We start from the raw sequence: 21,887 nt of genomic DNA, 5'->3' as shown, positions 1-21,887 counted from the left end.
GGCCAAGCAGAGCCAGCGCTTTGCTCGGGAGACGGAGAATTGCAGCAGGATGCTGGTTGGTAGATTTCAGGTAGCTCTGAACATCATACAGGCTTGCAGAGAGAGGATTCAGGCCACCCCTATTAGTATTCCAGACATTGAGAGGCAACTAGCTACAGCTGTTGCCTGCCTGCGGCAAGGAGAGAAAGATGCAGAGAGACTTCAGCATGACTCATATAATTTGAGCAAAGAAGAGGACAAGATCCTCAAAGATGATAAATTTGCTGGAGCTGAAAGAGACATAACTTCTGAACTCACTTATACACAATCCTTACATGATATGATAATTGATGGGACATATTTGATTAGGGAACTATTTGTAGTAGAAAAAATGGTGTCTTTCCTCCAGAGTCAAAATGGTATTAGCTTCCTATCTGCAGTTTCAAGTGAGAACAGAGGGGATGTCGTACATGGTTACAAAAACATAATCTCCCAAAGACTAGCCCTGAAAACAAAAGAAAGGATGGAGTCTGAAAGATCAGACTGTGACAGTGATGAAGCTTTTGAGAGCCTGATCGGACGAGTCTGTGCTGAAGCAGAGCTAATTTATGCTGCCTTGAAACTTCAGCACCAACATGACAGCTTGACTGAAGAAAAGAGCCCAAAGGTGGAGAATCAAAGAGAAGGTCTAGCAGATATCAGTCCCTCAGAGTTGGGGCCTTATGACGAGCAACAGTCTGATGACAAATTGATTAAGGCAGAGAGAGAACAAAGCTGGCTCGAGGGATTTGTATCTCGGCTGCAACGAAGAGCTAAATTCTTACGCCATGTCTATCAGGAGATTTACAATGACGACAGACCAGTCAGTGAAGGTAGTCTGGACCTTACTGGTGACAATGCTTCTGCAGCTAATTCAAGTTGTATTCAGGAGCAAGTAAAGTTAATTTATTTGTCAGACCGGCTTTACTTAGATTTAGAGCAAAAGTTTCAGCAAAGTGAGATGTTACAGAGAAAACTGCAAGCTCTATGCAAAGAGCAGGATGTCAAATTAATGGCTGAGCAGGAGGCATTAAATCACGAAATATATCAGCTTCAGGAGGATAACAGTGTGCTAAAAGAAGAACTAGAGCAAGCTGGGCAAAAGCTAATATCTGTAGAGACTGGGAACCAGAAACTCCTTGAAGATATACAGAAAATTGAGGATTATCACTATGAACGGATGCAAAAACTGGAAGCAAATTTCCAAGAGAAGATAAAGGAACTGCAGCACATCCATGAAGAGGAGATGAAACACTTGCATGGTTCCTACACTAAGTCTTGTGCTTCCAGAGAGAAACAGACCACACCTGACGCGGAGGCACCTTATTTCACAGAAGGATCAAACGGCTCACCTCTATCAGACCAGGCTGTAACAGAGAGAACAACTAAGGACCTTGACATCCAGACGGTGGAAGCAAATGCAGTTGCCATAAGAGAAGCTTATCTGAAAGATCTAGAAAAACTTCAGGTAATCAACAATTTGGCTCTAATTAGATTTTAGATAGATAGATAGATATAGATTTTGGTTTCTTTAACAAGACAATTTAAAAAGATTTAAAACATTTCCCTTTTTATTTTCTCCTGGGATAAATACTAAAAGTCAATCATCAGAATTCTGTTTATTGGGTTTCTAATGGGTTAAAACAGCCCAAATCAAGGTTGAACTGAATGGATTTGAGTTTAACTGAACTGGGTTGAAAAGAATCAAATTGAACTGAATAGTACCTCCAAAATAGGTAATTATATTGTAGCTGTATCATGATAAAACAAATAAAAGGAAAATCAGCTGGCGAATGGCTGAAAAGTGGGAAGCGCAGCAAAGAAAGAGGACATCTCTGGAGATTTTTAGAAATGCATTGGGATGTTGTTTTTGAAACCTGGCAGCAGTTGAGGTGATGATGTCACATGTAGTGTTAGCAGCAGTGTGGGGGGAATTGTGCACAGAGGGAATTATATGGACTAAAAATCACAGCTAACAGTCCAATGTCCACAGTGTACAGGATTGCAGCATCTGTTGTTGACATGCAACGACAATACCTCTAACTTTATTCTACCACTCTGTTTGAAGACTCTGTTTGAAGCTGGGTGATAAGTCGTTGGAGTCCAGAATAGTTCATCATGTCTTGGTGGGACACATAATACTGCATTTTTTATATTCCCACTGTGCCCTCGTTAGCCCATTGATATAATTGATGTGTCTTAGGAATCTAAGACGGTTAAGGGAAAAAAAGGGATTTAAACTTCCTTGCACCCTATTTTTTTCCTGTTCATGACATCTTCTCTTTAGCCCGTGACGGATTTTGGATCTTATTACAAGCATTATTAAGGTTGTGAAAAGCTCGATCAGCTGTTTCATATAATGTGACAAGAGATTCTACAACAAGCTGCCACTACTGTGGTGCTTTTCTTGAATGATATTGAAATAGGCAGTTGTTTTAAAGAGATATGTATACTCATAATGCAATATGCAAAAGTATCCATTTTTTTTCACTTCAAGCATTATTCAAATCTATTTGGTTCCTTCAGATATTACAAATGTTAGAGAAGATTAGAAAAACGCTTTTCCTTAACAGAAAACCACAGTCGAGAACAAGGTCAATCAATTTAAGAGCATAGTTATCATATGGTGATTTCTATCTTTTTTCCTTCACATTTTTAAGAGTCATATAGTAAATTGTGTCATTGAATACATCCTCAATATACATGCCTTGATCTGTTTCTTCATGTCAAAATAGGCATCATGTGATCAGGGTTTTACTGCTATGGAAGAAATGCACAAGAAGCTGATAAATGACCTACAGCAGCAGCATCAGAAGCAGGTTACGGAACTTCTGAAAGAGAAAGACCAGCTCCTGCAAGAGGAGACAGCTGCCACCATGGCAGGTAAGAACATTTTTATTGATAATAGAGGATATTTGATTTACTATTGAATCAAAATTAGCAACAGTGTAATGATATGTTTTATATAAGTGCTCATCCAGGAGAAGGAAATTCGAAGAATTTGTTTGTCATGAGAAGCTAATAAATGTGAGTTTAACACTTTTCAGCCATAGTAGCAATGCGGAGAGCCCATAAACAAGAGCTGGAGAGGAGCAAACAGTTCCAGCACATCAGGGAGAGTGCTGACATCACACAACTACATCTGGAATATGAGTAGGTGACCAATAGTCTTTTTAAAATGTTTTTTTTAATTTACACTGCTGTTTCTTTGTGCTTCTGATGTTTACTCTTTACAATTAAACTTGAAATTTGATATTTGTAGCATTTAACTGGTCCATAACAGCAGGATTAACAGCTGATAAACTGTGTCACTGACTTCACTGTTAGGCAAAAACAACACTGACAGATTAACTTCCTGTTTTGAGCTAAAGATACAGTTTGACCATTTGTATCATGGAATTAGTTAATAACTAAGCCTCTCAGCAAAGCTAGCAGATTTGATATAATTACACATTAACACAAATGCCTCTTGTGCCTTTTTTTTTTGCCTGAACATTATCATTTTTGTGCCATAAAGAAATAATCTACAGTTACTTGTAATTTGTCCTATGATGAGAATTGCTTCGTAATATTCTGTTTATTATTAAGAATAAACTTAAGCGCACAACATCTGTTCTTCTGCTTTGTCATCACAGGAAGGAGATCCAATTATTGCACAAGGAGCTCGAGGTGTTGTCAGGTCAGCACACGGAGAAATGCCTGGAAAACTCTCAGCTGAGTCAGGAGCTACAGGATGAGAGAAATTCAATTATGCAGTACCGAAAAGAGAACCAGGAACTCAGAAAGCAGCAGGTGTAAACATTTTTCGTTTCACCAGAAAAACTGCAGCTCAGTGCTCTGCAACTGTTTTCAGCAAACACGACCAGTGTGTAATAGTTCTTAAGTAACTCTGTGCCTTCTCTTTCTGTTCCCTGTCATCTTTTAAGAGAGAAGTAGATGAGACGTCACAGTTACATGAGGACCAATCACATGTTGTCCCTCGGGTGAAAAATTTCTACGAGAGGGAGGTGCGTGTCTCTAAAAACATACTCACCAGCCCGAGTATGGGCCTCGTGAAAATTCACTGTATTTTTCTAATTAAATGTTGTTTCAAAGCACAAAAGTCACATGATTCAGATGCTGTAAACTATTGGCAGATGCCAACAATCAATCATCACCCCCCAATTTTTGGATATTAAATAAAAATAGGGTGAATATTTAAGATTTATTTTTTTATTCTTTTTACAAATCTCACCTAAAAGTCTCACAGATATCTGTGTGTTATCTGTGTTCCAGTTGGTAGGTTTGTTCTAGTTTATCGCAATCTATTGATAAAGAAAACTTTTCGTTGTTACAGATGATTCTGAGGTCGAAGGAGGCAGAAATGCAGTTTCTCAGACAGGAAGCTCGTTCTCTCAGAGAAGAGTTGGAGATTGCTCGAATGGTGCTGAAATTCCTTGAAAATCCCGCTGCGATCCAAAATGAATTCACAGTTGTTGTTTTTTTATGAATTTAAACAAAACAAAAAGCAAATACTATACACGAACACTTCCAATTTAATAATTAACTGAAGGCATACGTGTGTGTTTTACAGGAGAAAGTGTACATGGAGATGAAACTTAAGGCTGTCAGTATAAACAACTACAATGAAGCCTATCAGCGTGTTAACAAAGATTCCAAGTTCGCCACCTGGTCTCCAAGTACCGACGCTTCACAACACAGCCTCGGTGAGACACTTTTCTTTCTGTAAACATTATAAAACGTTACGTGACATCCTACCATGCCTGCTGCTGTCTTATGTCATCTATCAGCACATGGCAGGCTCACGCAGTCCCTCCTCCCTCGCTGCCCTTTCTACCCTCCTAATCCACCCTCCTATTTATTTCAGATGACTCTGTGGCAACCAAAAACAATCCTGCCTTCCCAAAGAAAACAGAGAAATCCTCCATCATGCGCCAAATAAGAGGAATTAGATCAAAGGTAAAGATTTGTTGCATCATCAAATGTGATTTTTCAATCCTTTTATCTATTTTTTTTTATTTTTCACCTGTGAAAGTGCATAAAATCAGCTTCTGCATACTGTAAGATTTTGTATGATTCATTTCAACTTGTTATCATGATCTGGACAATTAAAGAGAAATTACCTAATTTCTTTGTATAAACCCCATAGACTCTCATACTATTTTTGTTCTTTCTTTAAACTCTGTTTCTTTTTTTTTTATGTTTCTGTTTCTATCCTCCAGAGTTTAAAAGATGGTCTTTCTCTCCAAGAAAGACTGAAGTTGTTTGAGTCGTTCTGATTTGATGAAGATGAAATAACGGCATCTATACTTTGGAGTAAAACTGCTGTTATTGATTGAGAGCAGTTGCAAGACATTTACTTTTGTACATTTAGAGTAGGATTTGATGCGACACAGTGTATGTTATAATATGTGAGACTTTTTACCGTGTAAAAAGTAGATTTGTTGTTGTGTGCTTTGAACCAGAGCTGTCAAGACTTTGAAGCATCACAGTTCCACCAGGGGGAGCAACAAACACAGGCTTTTCAAGATAAAGATTCATTGCAAGTAAACATAGACTCTATCAGGCTAAATTTCCATATATTTTGGTTTACAGCTCAGAGCATTGCACAGGGAATTTGTATTTAATACACATGCTGCTTGTGTTTTCATTAAAAATATGTATTGCATCAGTTGTTTAAGTTACTGACCACTAAATGCAGCATAAATAACATTTGCTCTCCCAGTCGAGGCAGCCTCTGTCACTGCACCTACACCAGTATCTAAACTTTAAAACCAGTTGAAAGAAGAGATGAAGCCAAATTATTCAAGCTGAAAAAAAATAAAACAAGAGGTGACAATTGACTATTTTTTGCCTTTTTCTGAAAAGATGGAATGAAAGAAAAGATGATTTGTAACCTAGCACAGGCGATAAAATATCATTTTCATGCACACGTTTCCCACTGTGGGTTTAAAAAAAAACATTTGGCAACATTATGACTAACATCAAATGCACCATCTTCTGGTGAGAAGGGAAAAAGTAAAAGCAAATCAAAGAAACAAGCAAAATCAAGATCAAATATATCAATATTTTCACTGCCAATGGGATTGTGCTAAAAAAAAAAAAGGAAATCAACTAATGTGTGTGCTTTGTCGACCAGGCACACACACACATACACACACATTCTTTTGTCTGACAATATTGAGAGAGAGTTAACATCTGTAACATCTTAATCTAATTCTTTATTTTTTTTGTGGCTACTGTACTAATAAGGAAGCGGCCAAACTAAAACTGAAGTCTGTTTTCGTTATCATTTAATGTGTTGAATATCTTTGGTTTGACAAATAGATTTATAGTGTGACATTAAAACTGTACAGCATACCAGTGTATATTGAGAAGGAATTGGTATTACAAAACATTTACTTAAGTACCAATAAAGTAATAAAGTAAACATCCAGCATGGAAAAACCTCACTTGAGAGTATATTATTGTTGACAGTAAAGTATAAACAGTATAAAGTATAAACAGAAAATAGGAAGAGTACTGGTTTGGGCCTTCTGACTGATATGTTGTATTTAACATCATCAGATTAGTTCATGGAAATGTTTGAAATATTCCAACTGTGTTTTTCCTTTTTTAATTTTTTGAAGAAATATTGAATAATTAGAACATTTATGAAGCCATGTTAAAAGTTCTTGAAAACTGATTGGATAGACATCTGAAATGTGACCAGCTTTTTTTTAATTTACGATGCAAGAAGCCAAAAATCCCTGAGACTGTTTCCATCTGTTTCCATCAAAACCACTGTGGTATATTTTGAATGATAGATTGCCCGTATATCACCCAATATATTGCCCCATATAACAGGATGAGCTCTTTCCGCAGAAGGCTGGTTTGATTCCAACTTGCCCCTCTGCTGCTCTCTCCTTCATTCCTATCCACTTACGAATGCTAACTAATAAATGCAGAAATATTCACTCTGAAATATAGTGGAGAAGACATATAAAGACATAGAATGGAAACATTCAAGTGAAGTACCTCTAAAATTGTACTTGACACATTTAACTGCACGTTTTCATACTAACAAGTGTATTCAAATGATTGAATGAGTATCAAAATAGTTCCCATTTCAACATATGTTTGTAAACTATTAACTTTTCAGCTCAAACTTATGGCCTCTGCTATTTTATATGATGTGTTTATTCGAATTTGAGTGGTATTAAAAAAAAGAAGACCCTGGATAAAAAAAAAACAAAGATATGACAACTAACTGACTAAAAAAAAGATCAACAACTGCCCTTAAGTCAGATTCAGGCCACATAGCATCAACAGTGTATATTTGACATGCATATTTCTGACACGAGATGCAGTAGTGTTTACTCACAGCACAGCACAGCACTAACCCATATTATGTAGATGTAGCTGCACTGGTAATGATACATTATGAAGACAGAACATCTGGTCACCAAACACATGAGCCAAAACCTCTCACCTGTGAGTTGTTGTGTGGTATCAAAGCAGACATGTCCCAAATGTTCTGCGGCCACTGGATGGATGTCTCATTGAATAACACTGTTTCTGTCTTTTAAGGAAGCTGGTGTTATTTAAGTAACATGCTTCACATTACTCAGAGATATGACAGAAGTATCCTCAGATAACCCTTAAAGATTGATATGTGTAAACCTTTCATTCTCAGAGGGGTTATAAGATGAGCTTTTCGTGTTTATTATGAATCGTTGGTCTCAGTGCCTGTTCAGAGGACGTATGTTGCTCCGTTCCATGGAGTCACGTTGCGAAGGAGGAACATCACACCTCATTAAAACCCAACACTCATCTTTCTTTCCCTGTGACTCCTCCTGGTGAAACTCCAGTCATTTGAGCTGAGACTTTGAGAGTGCAAAGCTTATTCTTAATGCAATCCTTCATGGGTACAATCCTGCACCTGTGGGCTTTTGTGAGCCTGTGTGTGACAGCTGAAATGATATACACACCATTTTTGCACCTTTTCCCTGAAAAACCGGCATGGTTTTCACAACAGAGAAGTATGACTGTCCATCCTACGACGAATCAAGGGCATAAACTTGACCTCAGCATGTTGAGCCAGATGCTCTCTCATCAAAAGATTTCAGGTTTGCCTCAGACACAACAATATAGTTATGAATATAACATGAAAGAGAATTCCTTACCTTGAAATGCTATTCGATTAAAGGAAACTTTATGAGAATAATAACTTTATCCTGGTATTATGTAACTGCTTTCCATTTTCTAATTTTATAACAATGAAACCTTTGCTACATGCTAAATAGAATAAAGAAATTATTCCCATTGGAAAAATCTGAATTTGCCTCACTTTGTTTTTGCATTCCTTCAAGTGTGAAGAAGTATTGATATAGGAGTGTGCGTGTGTGTGTGTGTGTGTGTGTGTTTGTGTGTGTGCACCTGCAGTGTCTCTTCTGTGTCGAGCTGCCCCACAAACCAGGTCCTCATGACTGATCAGCAGCTGATTTAAAAACACCAGTACACAGGTGCACCTGCTCAGGCTGCAAAAATAAGTGGCCCATTTCGTCAAGCAAAGATCAATTACTGCAACCAGCGCAGAGGCTGCTCTGATAAGAGAGCGCAGCCTGCTTCCCTGATGATACACTTCAGTTGTGTTTACACTGCAGCTGACAGGTCCACACCTCTGGCAATTTTTCTTCTCACATGTGTACAAGTCTGTGCCAGTGTTTTCAGATCTTTCAGGAGCTGCATAAAGTTTTGTTTGATTTGAATAAAATTTGACTTGAACTACAGTGTTAGAATAAAATCAGCTGCAGAGGCGCGTGACCTACATGCAGCTTGTTTGCGTAAACTCACATTTGTCATTCTTTATCAATGAACGGTTATCTCTATCCCATTTGGACATCCTGAGGGCCTCTTTAATGACTGGAGATAAAATCAGATAAATCTAATTCAATAATAAACTAGATGTTCATTTTTCAAGGGTGATTAAAATCAGGACTTTATTTATCATTTGACGCTTAATATAAAACCAGAACATGACAAGCTAAACATTATCTATCAGATATTGTACACTTTCACTGTTCACTTGAGTGGGGCAGAAGATCAGAAAGATTTAACTGTTTTTTTTTACATGGTGCAGATGTCGCCTCACAGCAAGAGTGACCTGGATTAATTTCTTGTTCTTTCTGTATGGCACTAACATGGTCTGCCTGTGCATATGAGATATTTGTGATTCTTCAATAATCTGAGGCAAGGTGTTCATTAGGCCAGTCTGGAGGAGATTCACCAACTGAAGCAGGGAGTTTAGTGAAGGGCGCCCTTAAAGAAAAAATCCTGCGTCCTGCGTGTGAACAGCATTCATTTCTGCTGGTGGGTGCGTGACGCCTCTCTTCCCCTCTCACTGGCTGTGCTGGCTGCCAATGCCAGTGCCAGTGCTGAATTTCGTCAGCATTTCTTCCTTTGTGCATTATCTCTGAGTGAGCCAACAGAAAACACAGTAGCTCTTTTTTATCTTTTCTTTTCTTTTTAGTGAAATTAACTTATTTCACTAATATCAAACATATTCTGCTGTTTTAAAACTTTTTTGTTTTTAGGAGCAGGCAAGACGTAATTCTAGAGCCAATGTAACAGTAACACTTTAAAAGCTGGTCTGCTATAAAAAGAAAATGGAAACCATTCTAATACTGGATAATACTGGGTAACCATGGCAGCTGCAGACATAATGAATAATGAACTCAACATCCTGGCAATAAGAATGAAACTGGCAACATTATTACTGTGCTTAATCACTCTTTAACAGTGTAACTGTGTTAAAATGGTCAGAAATTGCACAGTTTCCTTATGAATTACTTCTGCCACAGCATCCACTAGTAAAAGTAAAAAAAAAAGTAAAAGTAAAAGTTAAACTTCTGTGTCAATACCTCTCAGGTAGTAATATTGCTCTACTGCAAGAAAAGTCATGTTATTCTTTACTAAAATTGTGTTAATTAAGAATATGTCCCTTATTCCACAACACATGTATATGAAGAGATGATTCAAAACTTAATTTGATAAATGAACTGCATCTAAATATAACACAATGAACTACATATGGCAAATAAGTATTAGCAGCAGGAGCGCTGATGGAACGAAAGAGGCTCAAAGCTGACTGAGCGTTTAATAAAACAATTTAGCCCCCACCTTAGATAACCCCAAAATGACATAACACTTGAATTGAATCAGTAGTGTGCTGGTCAGGGGTGTGCTGATAATCTGAAAGGTGATTGAGCGTGACCAAATGCTGCAGCTTGTGTCATGTTGAGTGTGGTTGAGCCTGGCCCACTTTGTCCTGCCGCAGTGAGGAAGACTTTAAATAACTCGCTGGGTACGAAGCAGCGGCTGGGCTCTGGGTTGTTTCTGTCCCGATAGTACACTTCCTATCCCCATCTGGTCTGCCATCCCCTAACTAAACCCATAACCCATTTACAGGCCTGACATCACAGTTACAGAATACATGTACAGTTACAATGAGGTACAGATGGAGCATAACTTGTGGCATCATTTTATACCTCTTAAAGGTTATTTCGAACAATTTTTTTTTAAGCTCTCAAACACTATGCTTAGAACCTGCTTTAATCTTTTTTCAGATTGTACCATTACATTAACAATTACTTCATTTTAAAATTCACACGTATCATGTTGCATGTAAGGCAAATGTATACGTTCAATCTCTACTTCCTCTGCTTTGGTAATCACAGATCTATCAGGACTAATAACATGGGTTCAATCTTATTTCCAATTATACTTAAAGAAGTGACACTGAGACCACCTTGACTTTGAGGTTGTCAAAGTGGTGCATCTCGCTGTTTTGTGATGGCCTCCAGTGAATCTGGGTCAGGCCACCATTGGAAACCCTAATTCTGTTTTTGTCTTGTGAAACTCACATATGGATTACAAACTCCTGGGCAGCGCAGTTATGGCAGGTTTTCAAAAAGCGGAATTAGATGTAAAAAGCTGTTTGCGTGGAAATAGCGATTTGTCCATCTATCCTCTGCATGATTCCAGCTCTCATCGCACACTCCCCTGATTCAACTTATTTTACAACCAAATATTGTAGATATAGTTGGATGGATGGTGATGCTGAACTGTAGTTTGCACAGCTGGTTCCTTACATTGGTCTTGAAATAACTCGCTAACAAAATTTGCAGGCTTATGCTGGGCTGTGGATTGTGACTTTGGTGTACGTAAGACTTGTCTCTGGCGGTAGTAGCAGTACAGCATCACTGGTCACAGCAGATTAGATTTACACAGCGTAGATTTAGTACAAAATTATACACAAGTAGTGAGGTATTCTTTGGGCTGATCCAATGACATCACCATCCTATTTTGAGTTCAGTTCTCATTAATGAAATATGACTTATTTACACAATAAACTGAAAAAAGTGAACATAATAAATATTACGCATGTTATATGCTATTTGTTTGTGCTTTCAATTCCTTTCAATGTGTTACATACTTTTCTTTGCCAAAGGGAGTTATTTTCTCTGATAGAAAACTGATCCCTAACTGACTGAAGTATCTTATTTGTAGACACTCACTTGTCTACATAACCATGAAAACATTTGCATAATGCACATCAAATTACCAGTTTTGGCACACTTCAGACAAACAATAAGCAGCTATCATGTGCTCCGCTATTTCTCAGCCATCAGAGAAGACGTAAAGGGAGATGTCTAAAAGAACAGGAGCTAAAACTGGTAAACGACAGCTCTATTTCCTGTGCCACAGCCTCGCCAAATAAGCAGTTTCTATATCATTCAGGCATGCACACATACACATCAGGTAAATATGTTCTCTAAGAAACTGCCCACATGAGCTTTTTTTCAGTCCAGCATAATAAACAGGAGCTGTCCTATCTTCTGAGTGAGTCAAAATGGAGCTCAAACCACCAACTCTGTGAGCACTTTGGTTAAAATAAGAAAACATTACAGAGGAAACCAAAAGCGTTGAGTATGTTTCCACTGTTGACCATATAAAAATAAGATTTACCCTTGAAAAAAAAGCATTCTCAGTATGTTATTAGGCTATTTTGAAATTTTGACATTTTGAAAAAGTTTTCAGCAGCAACAGTGGAGACACTGTTTAATGAAATGCTGTCACGGGAAAATAAATATTTTGTGGGAAAATGTAGCAGCAGAACCCACTGATCCCTGAATAAATCAGTACGTTTTGGTCGCTCTTCTACACATCAGTCTTGAATAAACCAGTTGGTCCTTTCAACACCAGAGATGATCAGCTGACCATTAACACTTCACAGGGGAAGAGCATGTAGTCTCCAAATGCCAAGTATCTACAGTGACACTGAGAGAGGGAGGGGGAGGACTGGAGCAGTGAGCAATAGTTCACTAGATGTGGGATACAGAGTGGGATCTGCAGCAGAACAAGATCAGATAGCAGATATACTAAGAAAGTGAGAGACACGTGGGAGAGGAGAGACCGTCAACTGCCCATGACTCTAAATAAGCTGTGAGGATTTGATTTTCAATCGGGTTGGATGCTACAGGCCCCGTATTCGTTAAATTTGGGATAGCTGGAATCAAGCTGCTGTTCTATTTTGAGGGTCAAATCAGGACTTCAGAGCTTCACTGAAGTAATTTTGCCATTTCTGGTCTGTTTCTGATCCACTGGATACCAGTTAAGCAAGAACTTTGGAGTATTTGCTGTGGAACTGATTGTAATGCTCTCCCCATTTAGTGGAGGAATAGAAAAAGTTAAATCAGACAAAGACATGAAGATACTCTGTGGTCATATATTTTTCTGCCTCGGGAGGATAGAGTGGTTCTACCCATAACAGAAAACAAGAAGAGAAAGAAACCTGAGGAAAAACATGCAGCAATTCGGCTAGAAAACTGGCAGATTTGGACGAAAAGGAAAAATCAAAAATAAACATCTATCAAGAACACGAGCAAAAAAGGTAAGCTGATTGCAATTTCAGACTGAAGGACTTTAATCATATGCCTGCAGACACCTTTATTCAATAATAGAATCTTGAACAGTGTTTAATTCAATTATATTTTCAGTGAGAAGAGTTTCTATCGTGTTAGATGGCAGCATGGAAAAAGTCTCATCATTGCTTCAGCATTTATGTCACAGCCCAGCAGGCAGAGTGTGACTCCTAAGAGAGCCGAAGAGCATTCACACAATTTTTTAGATATTAATATCTCTTGGATACACACCATTCTGCTTCTAAGCAACTACTGAGACTATGGAAAAAGACTCCGAGAATATGGAAAATTTGTTGTTAATTGAGTGAGGCTGAACTTTAGACTCTGACAATCTCTTTTTGAAATTGAGCACTTTTAATGCATGCACCTGTTCTATACAGTACAGAGTATCATCTCTCCACAAGTCAAATTAACATGGTGGGGACAGTTGCACACCAGCCTACATGACTTAGACGTTTGATAAAAAACGGAGAGGTATTCTAATTTTTTTTTTTCCCAGAGACATAACATATAATGTTCTCTGATAACATAAAAGGATGTAATCAAAGTTCACCACAATAAGAAAAATGCATCAAAAGGCAACAGTAAACACACCACTTACTGACCAACATGTCGCCATGTGTTGACTTGTGCCTGACGTGCTTGTGTTCGAGTCAGCAGTGCAATGATATTGTATATCAGTTTCTTATTTTATAAGATGAAATGAGCAAGGTCCCATCAGAGCAAAATGTAGCCATGTCAGTGACACTATAATTAAGAACCAGTTTTAGAAATAATCACAACAATTTAACATTTACAGAGAGAGAAAAATATATAACTGGTAACTGCTAGCATTGCCCTAATATCAGTCAGTGATTATTAGTGAACAAAGGCAGATGTGAACTTAGATTTCTTTTGCTAATGATGTGATTTGGGGCTGGCGATCTGTCCAGGGTGTACCCCGCCTCTCACCCAATGACCGCAGGGATAGACTCTAGCACCCCACGACTATGAGTTGGATTAAGTGGGTATAGAAGATGGATAGATGGATGTGCTTTGGCTTTGATGATGCCAGTGTCTGTATGTATGTCTGTCAGTCCACTACTCCATACATATCTCTACAGCTCCAGGACGGATGGCTATGAAATTTTGAACAGACATGGTTCACAGAAGATCAGCCTTCATGACAGCTTACAAGTGATATTCTTTTGTGAAATGTTATGACAAATATCAAATCTGATGAACAACCAGATTAAGCAGTTCAGTATATAACTCTGCACTTTCAATGAATTATTCCTCATTCCTTAGTCAATTCACAGAAAAAGAAAAAATAAATAAAAATGATAAGAAATTTGACATTATTCTCTCACCTGGAAAGACCATGGGTCTAATTATGCTTTATGAACAACCACTTGGAACAGTAGATAGTGTAGGTCAGGCTTGTCAATGGGCTGTGTGCAAATATTATTGATAGTGCTCAGGGCTGATGCAGAAATATGAAGTATTAGGTTAAAAAGTAATAATACAAATAAGAGTCAGAATGCCAAAATATAATATCTAAAAACTGAATTACAGAATTGGCACAGTGTTACAGAGCAACCTCAGGGAAGAAGAGGTCCAGGTCCATGTGTTGGTATGTGTGTGGCCTTCTATTGATTTTGAGTAAGAGATCTCTTTGAATTAAATTTCACCCATTGTCATCCATTCAATTAAATGCAGCCCTAAAAGCAATTTAACCTAACAGACTCTATTTTCATGATTAATTTCATCCAGCTTTTTGTCAAAGTATTATAGTAAGCCATTGAATTACAATGCCTGAGTAAGACGTGAGATACTGAACAATGTCTGTGTGCCTGAGCCCGACAGTGACTAAATGCTAATTATACCAGCAACAGATTCCCAGTTGTTGCTTTTATATTTACAGTGAGGTTAAGCAAAGTGACCTGAAACACAATAAGCAGGTAAACACTATACCTGCACTAAACCAAGGCTAGCGTTGCTCAAAATCCTAATTATTGTTGACTACAAGGTTAAATAATGCAGATTTTTATTTTCATTTTAAATCAAGCTGTAGGTGGCCACACACCGCTTCCTAAAAATGTCCTGGGATCTAAGTTTGCATAATCGGTGAGATGGTTTTCTGTGTCAAACAGAGATTTGATAGTGGTTGTAATACTGGATCATCTCAAAATTGTTATGTCTATGATCAATTCTGTACTGTAACATTTTGTAAATAAATGTGATGGCTGAGCATTATCCAGAATTGGTGAAATATAATTCTTAAGCCTATTTCAGCATAGTTTTTGCACATGAATAACATTTTCAGAAAACAAATCCAGTAACGACACTGATCATAAATACTGATGGTACACTGTACTCTGCTGTTGCTCGAACCATTCAGAAGATTTTATACATGACATGTCTGAAGTGAACTTGTGGAATTGTACTACAAAACCATTTGTATCAAATCTCTCTCTATTGTGATACCCAGTTTTTTGCTGCTATCTCATTTTTTTTTTAGCTCATATTACTTTCAGCCTCACAAGGGAACCACACAGCCTCATCACAGTACTCCAGTTACTCTAACAGAGGTGCCAGCTGGAAGAAATAGAAAATACGTCACATAAAGTGGCAGGGCATTGGATTAACTGGCTATTTCTGTACCTTGTTGATCGGTGAAATGTGTATGGTATATACAACAGTATTTCCAATAGAGAAGTGGAAAAACTGCGCAACACAGATCATGAAATAAATGCCATTAAAGAATATATTATTAAAAGATATAGCTGGTATCTTTTAAAGCAAACTGCCATGTCACATGGAGAGACAAAGGCAGCTATTATCAGAAGCAAATTAGGCCAAAGGCTGATAAATATATGTGATGAGAAATTTAGATTTTTTTGTTCATGATCAAAAATTAGTTGTCAATGGACAAATTTTAAAAATCTGTGGTTGAGAAGAAAGTGGAGTGGACCAAACAATAGATTCTGGAGTACTTTATAAGAAATTTAGATGGTATACTGGCGAACGTGGGACCTACCATACATAGAGACTGGATCATATTCTTAATTCTTAGCTTAAACAATGGTAAATGCATTTTTCTTATTTTTCTCTTTGAATTTTACAATGCCGTGTGTTGATTTTGTGCCTGTTTTTCCTTTGCAGTTGATACTGAGTCTGTGCTGGAGGGAACTGCGCACTTCTGTGAGCCTGGTCAGTTTTGTATGAGCCAGGCTGATAGTGTGAAGCCCTGTGGCTGTGTTCCACTGAGGCATGAGTGTGGGAAGAGCCCACCACCACAGCTTCCTGTCCTGTGAAGAAGAAGGACTTAGACTTAGTACCATGCCTGCCGTGGGCAGCTTTGGCAATGGCAAGATCCACACAAGACGTAAATACCACAACCGGTTTGTCAGCAAGACTGGCCAATGCAACATCCACTTCTCAAACATGGATGAGAAGTCACAGAGATATATATCTGACATTTTCACGACTTGTGTGGACATCCGCTGGCGATACATGTTCCTGCTGTTCAGCCTGGTATTCGTGGTGTCCTGGCTAACGTTTGGCCTAGCGTTCTGGATCATTGGCCTTCTACATGGTGACATGGACAATCCTGGAGGGGATGACAACTTTGTTCCTTGTGTCTCGCAGGTCAACACCTTTGTGGCAGCTTTCTTGTTTTCTATTGAGACCCAGACAACCATTGGGTATGGTGCTCGTTGTGTGACTGAGGAATGCCCAATCGCCGTCTTTATGGTGGTCTTTCAGTCTATCATGGGCTGCATCATTGACGCTTTTATGATTGGTGCAATCATGGCCAAGATGGCCAGACCCAAGAAGCGTGCAGAGACGCTACTTTTCAGCCACAACGCCGTAATTGCTTTGCGTGATGGGAAGCTGTGTCTGATGTTCAGAGTCGCTAATCTGAGGAAGAGCCATATCGTAGAGGCTCATGTGCGGGCCCAGCTGGTGAAGTCCCGTTACACAGAGGAGGGCGAGTATATCCCCCTGGATCAGATCGATATGAATGTAGGCTATGACAAAGGCACAGATCGTCTGTTTTTGGTTGCACCTCTTACTGTCATACATGAGATTGATGAAGAAAGTCCACTTTTTGGCATCAGTAAGCAAGATCTTGAAACTTCCGACTTTGAGATAGTAATCGTACTCGAGGGACTGGTGGAGGCCACAGCCATGACCACGCAGGCGCGCACCTCTTACCTGCCCTCTGAGATCCTGTGGGGTCATCGCTTTGAGCCCCTCATCTTCGAGGAGAGGAACCAGTACAGGATAGATTATGCCTACTTTCACAAAACATTTGAAGTGCCATCAACCCCCAGATGCAGTGCCAAGGACATGGAGGAGAGAAAATTCCCAACATCTGGTGCCAACTCCTTCTGCTATGAGAATGAGCTGGCCTTCATCAGCAGGGATGAGGAAGAGGAGGGAGATGTTCAGAAAGACCAAGACAGAAGGTGTTCATCCGAGCTGACCACCATGGAACAGGATCAGCCATCCTCTCGTAAAGAATCAGATATTTAACCTTTCTGCGTTGGTTGAGTTGTGTTCGAATGCAGAACGCTTGGAAAGGCCTATGACTGTCATTCTGATGGCATGAGGACGCCACTGAGGACATCCCTGCGGCAGGTGGGGGGTGACTCATGCTCCAACTCAAGGATGAAACCGCCTCCCTCAGATGGTTATTGAGCTTTATTAGATGCAAACAAAACTGTCATGTTTCAATTATGCGCGATCCTAGTAATGAGAGTGCATGACAACATCATAGTTTTGAAAAAATATTTTGAGAAATATTTCATAGTTTTATTGGAACTATCTGTAGATGCCCGTTCCTCGAGTATAAAGTTTTTTTTTTAACAAAGTGTGCAGTGAAATCAACATTGGAGATATTTTATTATTATCATAAGAAAACCAAACGTGTAGAATATCTAAACTCCTCTGAGATAAGGTGGATTTTCATCTTTTTTCATAACTCACATGAACAATAAATAATAATAACATAACAATAATAAAAATGATATATATATGCATACTATGAAGGGACACATAGAATTGAATATTTAGTCACACAAAGGAAAAAACACACTTAGTGGCACATTGTATGTATGTGTCGACCTTTTCATTCAGCCAGTGAGATACATTTGACCTAAAATATTTACTTTATATATTCAAGTTAATAAGACACTTAAAGATATCCCTGATTTAATTATTTACCTATTGTATGTTGGCTGTCTGTTGCTACACCTGTCACTGATATGAGACAGTGTTAGAAAACTGCAAGCTTATCATTTCTTGTCTGTCTATTTTGGTGGCTATTTTTACTATTTGTTCCAATAATTAATTGACCTTATACCTGTTTAATGAGTAGGTCATAAAGGCAGTGTCCAGCTGACCTTGTGAACACTGAAGCTGACTTGTTTTAAAACACGGAAGATGTCTTCAGGCTACTGGCCTACTGAGGGACAGAGACTAAGACTAACTGTTCAGTGCCAAAATGTGACATTGCTTCCTGACATGTTGATGACCAGTATGTAAAATCTGTAAATAAAGAACATGCATTAATTATGTTCAGCAATATCAAGACAATTAGTCCTCAGAGTCTTGCCTATTAGATAAAAATGTAGAATTATATATTTCATTTCACAAAATGTAGCTTAGATTACAAGTGACAAGGGTTAAACTTTTGTATTATTCTTTCTTTTTTTTCCAAGTATGCTGTTGTTTTTAGAATCAGGACTAATTATCTAACCGAATGTTGGCTGGGGTTGGAAAACTATAAACTAATTCAATCTACTGAAGAACAGAGATGCTAATATTGGCCTCTGATATGGCAGCGCCCAGCACTGGTTTCCTGAAAAACTACATAGAGGATGCAGCTGCCCCGGAGCTGGGCAAGATTAATGCTGTGGGGAGTAGCCAGCCGGATACGCCAACATCTGCTGCTCATTTTAGATCAGTGACACTCCGCATAGTGAGTCTGATTATTTTGATCTCAAGAAATCAAAATAATATTTAAGTCAAAAACTAAAGTTTATTAAACTGGCAGAAGTCAAGCATGGGGAGGTGCTGTGTGGTACGGAGCTAGGGCAGGCAGAATTCAGTCCAAAAACCACACAGGCAAAATAACAGGGAATTCAAGGAAACACAAGGGTCAAATAATCCAGAAATGGGAATACAAGGAACACAAAAACAAGAAAATAAGAAAGAAAGCACGACAAAGAGTACAAAGACAGTCTAGTAAGTGTGGGGGTCATGACTTTAGGGTTGCTTTGGAGACTAAGAGCATCACAGTCTGTAAGTACAACAGCTGGATACAGAACTGCTGTGTCTTCTTTATAGTTCCTCATTTTAATGAGACACAACCATCAGATGCAACAGACAATATGTTCTGAGATTAAATGAAAAACAAAACTGAACACTATTTTACATATCAGACAACCTCGTGGTAGATTTTGTAGCACGGGATGAAAAAAAGAAAAAAAAAAGTCATTCTGAACTGACGAAAGATATTAAGAAATCCCTCAAGTTCAACCCTTTCGGTAACTTCAGAACACAACAAGTTACTCCGCCCACACTGCTGACCAAAAACTTGACATATAATTTTCAGAAGGCACCCATAGGCAATAGAGGAGTCTGATTAAGGTGATCTGAAATTAACCACCGCCACACGCGTGGCCCATGGTAGACAGAGTGGAGTGATCCTGTCTCACATTTGTGCTCTATTTCATATTCAAAGACTGATATGAATACATACAAACAGCATTAAGGATTTACTGTATTAAATATTTCTTCAGCTGCTTAAAAGCTCACATACAAACATTTTTTAAAGATTGTCCTTTTTTTTCTTTTTTCTTTGGGGTATAAGGGAACATTTTTTATGCTTCATGGTTGTTTTGGTCACAGTAAGATTGTGAAGTTTGATGCAGTGACACAGTGTAGGCGTCATGTCAGGTAAAATATTCAATCTGGCAATTTAAAAGGTAAAGTCTGTATCAAACCTTTTTCATGCAGACTTACAGAGCTTTCAGATAAGGTCTTGATGGTTCTAGTTTCACTCTGACCTGCTCATGTTGTTACAATTCCCATTCATAACTAAAAATGAAAAGTTGCGTTTTGTAGAATTATCGAACTCCAAAAAAAAGGTAAACTCCTAAAACCCCAAGATGCACTTTGAAAGAAAATGTGGTTGCAGTCCTGAATTACTGACAGTGTGTAAAGATCTATGTTGTTCTTTCTATATTCTTGTGGCAGTGTTATTTTTCCTCCTTATTACTGTTAATGGATAGATAATCTAGATAGGTCAGCCGGTGCACTACTGTTTGTCTTATCCCGGGAGAGATTAATTAGTTTTCCTGCATTTGTCCCACTCTATGTGGGTTAACTTTGCACACCTGACTGCTATTTCAGCAGATTTCAACACATTTGTATTCATTTGTTGCTGACTTGTGCTGAAAATAACATAATAGGCTCACTCTAGAAAACAAATGGTGGTTCCACTGTCATTTGCACAAAGAGCAGGGTCAGAGCCACATGTTAGAGAGGGAAGAATACAGATTTGTGAATTTGTTTACCTCTGACATTTTTTTTGCTTCTTGAACTTTCTGGCTGAAAAGACTGTAAGCATTATCTAAAAAATGAGCATCAACACTACTTATAGTTGTGGATGACACAGATATAACACATAAAGAGCAAGAACTGAAGGACTTTGGCCTCTTCTTGCTGTCTTCCTTTTCATGAATTTAAAGCAATCTTGACTCTGATTTTTGTGCATCTCATTTTCTTTTAATTTGCTCTGTTAAACAACCATTTTAAACGTGACAAACAAAAATAATGCATCCTGTTGACTTCTGCAATAAAACATGTCTGACAAAGCCACCTGTTCCTTTTCTTTTCCAACACTAAGCAGAGGCATAATACAGATCTGCAGAGCCTATTTGTTGTTGAGTTCTAACAGATGAGAACAACAGGGAGGCAGTATGAAGGAGCTGTTTGATAAACAGGAGCAGACTGTAATTTATGACTGTGATTTGGTGGATGGTGTCTGGTAGAGGTCAGAGGTTTCTCCTTTCACTCTTATACAACCAATCAGGCTCCTCTTTGCGTTTGTACGCAGGGAGACTTGGCAGTTCTTCTTGATTTCACTGCCCTGTAACCTTGAGCCCTGGAAAGAGATCACATGCACATGAGCACACACACATATGCATGCATAACCCCAGAAAGCAGATGTAGAGCTGGCTTCCCTATCAATGCTACATTTTCAGCGCAACAGGTTGTTTTCACTCTATTCATCTTATTTTATCATATTCATTTTTTTTTTACAGGCTACTGAAGGAAAACATTAAAAATGTTGCAAAATGTGCAAATGCTGTAAGTAGAATGTCCTCGTGTTTATGTGTCGTTGGCAACTCCTTCCATTATGATGCTAAACAGAGATTGCTTTACTCAATTACCATTTCATATGACCTGACATAGAAGAAGCTAAAGAGTGGGTGTGGGAGACATTAAACTCTTATCCCGGCAACAATAAGATTCTGCACTCCAGCAGTTGCAGAATAAAATCTACCTTAAATGTTAGACCTTTCCACAGTATAATTTCTTACTTTTAAAGTGCATTATCCTCTGAGGTGTGCCTTGTGATGGAAGGAGCATTGAGAATAAACCTAGGATGCTTCCCTCCCACTCTGCAGTGTCGGAGGATGGGAAGTCGCGTAGGGTCAGTGTTCCAACATGCAGAGTGGGTTGCTGAAAGGCGCATTCAGCCGTAATTGCGGCAGCTCTACACTTTCCCTCAGCTGCCAGAAGGAGGTGAAGACTGAAGAAAAAAGTAACGTGATGCAAGACTAACAGCTGCATTTCCTTTCTTCAAGACATAACTCCGGATGTTTTAAACAGAGATCCTATCCTTGC

At 38.5% G+C, this 21,887-nt stretch overlaps 2 protein-coding genes across 2 annotated transcripts; both read left to right on the top strand.

Annotated features, from left to right (window-relative positions):
• The first annotated feature begins 33 nt into the window (after positions 1-33).
• On the top strand, positions 34-5,626 carry LOC140273340 (uncharacterized). The gene is made up of 9 exons (XM_072368875.1): positions 34-1,486; positions 2,754-2,901; positions 3,066-3,171; positions 3,654-3,810; positions 3,945-4,025; positions 4,355-4,441; positions 4,592-4,724; positions 4,886-4,977; positions 5,241-5,626. The coding sequence occupies exons 1-9, from the start codon at positions 50-52 to the stop codon at positions 5,295-5,297; spliced, it is 2,298 nt and encodes a 765-aa protein (XP_072224976.1). The 5' UTR covers positions 34-49; the 3' UTR covers positions 5,298-5,626.
• Positions 5,627-16,140: 10,514 nt separating this feature from the next.
• On the top strand, positions 16,141-17,902 carry kcnj12b (potassium inwardly rectifying channel subfamily J member 12b). The gene has a single exon (XM_072369439.1). It carries the CDS (start codon positions 16,236-16,238, stop codon positions 17,502-17,504), a length of 1,269 nt encoding a protein of 422 aa, XP_072225540.1. The 5' UTR covers positions 16,141-16,235; the 3' UTR covers positions 17,505-17,902.
• The last annotated feature ends 3,985 nt before the right edge of the window (positions 17,903-21,887 follow it).

Source organism: Leuresthes tenuis, unplaced genomic scaffold, assembly GCF_036924035.1.
Source record: "Leuresthes tenuis unplaced genomic scaffold, fLeuTen1.0.hap1 SCAF_17, whole genome shotgun sequence".
Taxonomy (NCBI): Eukaryota; Metazoa; Chordata; class Actinopteri; order Atheriniformes; family Atherinopsidae; genus Leuresthes; species Leuresthes tenuis.
The sequence above is the reverse complement of the archived record's forward strand: the minus strand, read 5'-3'. Positions and strand labels throughout refer to the sequence as shown.